Consider the following 3,409-nt stretch of genomic DNA (forward strand, 5'->3'; position numbering starts at 1 on the left):
ATCATTTGAAACTTTTTCTTTTCATTTGTTTGCGCATTTCAGTAATACTGACATTTTAGAATCGCTATCATATAGTGCAGTAATGCATAGTAGTATACATTTGGGATGTATATTATAAATGTTCGCAAGAAAACCTTGGCATTGATCTTCTGGAAAAAAACCCATGCGAAACTTTTTACCATTTGCATTAATCAGTCAGCTAATTAAGCTGTTGATAGTTCGAAGCTTAATTTTACGCAACTGATTTGTGATAGTGTTTTATCTGCTTCTTTATTGATGCTCGGAAATGTGTTATCTCCATATTTCTACATTGTTCAATCATTACCACTTCGCATTTTCAAGATAATGGTTATACCGGGTCTAGTGAAAGGCAAAAAATATATTCATTTATATTTCTGTTCAGTTCAAAAGCATATGTTTACGTGAAGACGAATTTCTTTATCGAAATTTCTTCATCGCACAGCCCAACTTTTTGTTGTCATGTTATGAAAGAAGCAAAATATAAATTGTATTTAAAACTAAACATATAAGCGCTTTTTTGTCCTTTGTTTGTGTAGAATTTCCAATTTTTTTAAAGATGTTAAATTTTTCAGACACTTCATACGGCAGTACTTGAATTTCTGCGCCCATTATCACTTCTTTATCATGCACTTACACTTGTGCCACCACCAGAGGCATTAAAAGGTAATATTTTAAAATATAAACTTCACTTCATTCACAGTGATATTTCGCATTCATATACAAAGAAGTTGTGGTGAAATTAAAATAGCTGGTTTGAAACAATGGGCATCCTAATCTTTTATCAGGAAGGATCAAGTCTTGTCTACCATGCTGTAATTCTGTCCACATAAGGAAGAGGAACTTCATTAACATATTGAACAGTGTGCATTAGAATTCATTTTTGGATCAGATTTTGCGCAAAAAAAAAAAATCTTCGGTTAAAAGAAATGAGTTTTCACTTTTTCAGATCCTTTCGTCAATGAATTTGAACCTTTATGTCGTTATCTTGGTTTCACGCCTAGTCTTGGCGAATTTTTCAGTAGTCCTTGTGTTGAGAAATTGTTTACATTGTAAGTTATATTAAACTTCTAATATACCAGGACGTATGAAATAACGAGTATATAGGCAAATGTAATAGGACTTGAAAGCTGAATCTTATGGCAATCTGTAACAGTGGTCATTAGGTAGCACTAATTACATATAAGCAGCTTACTTATTTAACTTAATCTGCATATTTTTTATCAATTTACTACCTGTTGAAGAAAAATTACTGTTACATCAAGGAATGTTTCAATTGTCAAATCTTATTTTAGTTTTTTACGACATTTCATGGCTTTTAGTGTATTACGAATATTTTTTTCTGCAATATACCAGCAACGGATAGAGCATATATTAGCATTTAATATCAGTTTTTAATTTAACTTTTCTTTCGTCTTTCAGATGGACATCATCGCAAGGAGATAGGTCTGGGAGAAGTTTCGTACGGCAACCAGTTCTGGAAAACGGATTTGTGGAGTTGCCGGAAGATTTTTCAGAACTAATTAATTATGCAGCTAGTTTCAGGTTAATATTTTTAGAGATTTTTCTTTTGTTTTATCAGTATATGTTCATTCCATAATATTCCATGTCGATTTAAAAAGGTTGGATATGCGCTTTTCCTGGGATAATGTGGATGCGGCCCAAAATATCATGATATATGATATTTTTGCCCTAATCTGCTAGTAGTAGTCGCATTACTCATTGAATCGGTGAAGAAACTTTCAACTAACAGCATCTCTGGGACTAAATTAATTTACTTAGAAAAAAAAATCATAAATTTCATAATGGAGTCAAGGGTCAACTGCCATTGTATGCCGATGGTTTTCTTAATGATGCCTAATGAATACTATGAAGTCATTAAGTTTAGCGTTCTCCTATTGTGAGATATTTGTCGTAGCATATAATTATCCACTACCTCCGCAGATATAGCTACTCATGCGATATTAATAAAATCTATTCCTCGACAAAAAAAAAAAACCTAATTCCTGGTTTTCTGAAACATAGCAGCAAGTACTTCACAGCAGTAATCTTAGTTTAAAGGCGCATAAATTTTGATGATCTCCAGTTTAAACTCTTCAGATGTCCTTCTATTCCGATCGACGATCGTTCATCATCGGCACCAAGTTTATGCCTTCTTTGTGGTTCATTGCTTTGCTCCCAGAGTTACTGTTGTCAACGTACAGTGAGTTATATGAGCTAATATTAATCATTTTCTACAGTATTGAAGTTTCAGAATTGTTTGTTGATAATGCCGGATAGTATGCTTTTTGAATATTATTGTAGTATAAAGTAAGTGCAGGTAAGTTGCAGGTAAATGGTATTACACTTGGAGCTTGCTCTTATCATTTAAAAATGTGTACTGGATCCTCCGGTGGTGTGTTTCTTCGGTGAGTGATTCGTGTTTTTCCCAAAATTTTTGTAATATTAATGCTTTGGTAATAGATAGTGATAGATCGCGAATGTTGCCGATAATAGTTATCATCTGATTTTCTTGAGAAAGGTTAAAATTTCGTTTCTACTTATAAAAATTTAGAATTCGTGACAGTCAGATAGTGCTGTTGACATCACGTGAACGAGGTTGTTTACTTCCAGCGCCCTATGTAGATGGCTATGGTGAAACAGATCCAGGATTTCGGTATTATTTTATATTATTAGTTACAAAAATGATCATTTGGTTAAATTAAGACTCATTGTTATGATAAAGAATACATAGTTTAACTTTAAAATTTTTAAGCTTTTCACATTTATATTGTAGACGTGGAAATCCATTGCATCTCAGTCACGAACTTTATGCGAAGTTGGAAAATCTCTGGCTTAATCAATCAATAGCGGAAGAAGTAGCGAACCAATATGAAATTGATCATCGCAATATAGGTCTTGAGTGGCATCATTTTTAGATTTTTTATAGGAAGCTAATTTTCGTTCTGTATGCTCATACATTTGATGTATTTTGTATAGTCATGTACGCGACGAATAAATGATGTTCGGTATATTTTTTCTTTTGCTGAAAATTTTATTTCATCTTTAAATGTCCAAAGTGAATCCATATTTTGTAAATGAGAAATTACTTTTGGTTAAATTGTATAAGCAATTTTTGGCTTTATTTGAACAATATATTATCCATTTCATCTTCGTTTTTCCACCATTAATACTTTTTACGGGGCGAATGATGAAATTTAACGTATTTTAAATTGTGGGATAATAAGTGCTACGGTAATACATTTTCCTACTATTTATTTATCTGCTAGTAAATTTCCTAGCCAGTAAATTCATTAGGGCTAGTCTTTCGCTTTATAAATCATGTGGGAAATTAATTTCGCGAAGTTATAATAAACTGATATTAAATTGTTGTGTGAGAAAAGATTTCATA

The 3,409-nt window shown here is 32.2% G+C and overlaps 1 protein-coding gene across 1 annotated transcript in view; it reads left to right on the top strand.

Moving 5' to 3' along the window:
- Window positions 1–3,027, top strand: part of LOAG_18067 (E3 ubiquitin-protein ligase UBR2) — a gene marked incomplete at its 5' end in the record, with an annotated part of 19,560 nt that extends 16,533 nt beyond the window's left edge. The window contains 7 exons of the mRNA XM_020450738.1: window positions 594–684; window positions 968–1,070; window positions 1,441–1,563; window positions 2,119–2,221; window positions 2,350–2,426; window positions 2,573–2,674; window positions 2,795–3,027. Of these exons, the coding sequence (XP_020305550.1) occupies window positions 594–684; window positions 968–1,070; window positions 1,441–1,563; window positions 2,119–2,221; window positions 2,350–2,426; window positions 2,573–2,674; window positions 2,795–2,936 (741 nt within the window). The 3' untranslated portion in view covers window positions 2,937–3,027. The remainder of the gene's footprint in view (window positions 1–593; window positions 685–967; window positions 1,071–1,440; window positions 1,564–2,118; window positions 2,222–2,349; window positions 2,427–2,572; window positions 2,675–2,794) is intronic.
- Between the last annotated feature and the right edge of the window lie 382 nt (window positions 3,028–3,409).

Source organism: Loa loa (assembly GCF_000183805.2).
Source record: "Loa loa unplaced genomic scaffold supercont3.186, whole genome shotgun sequence".
NCBI classification, from domain to species: domain Eukaryota; kingdom Metazoa; phylum Nematoda; class Chromadorea; order Rhabditida; family Onchocercidae; genus Loa; species Loa loa.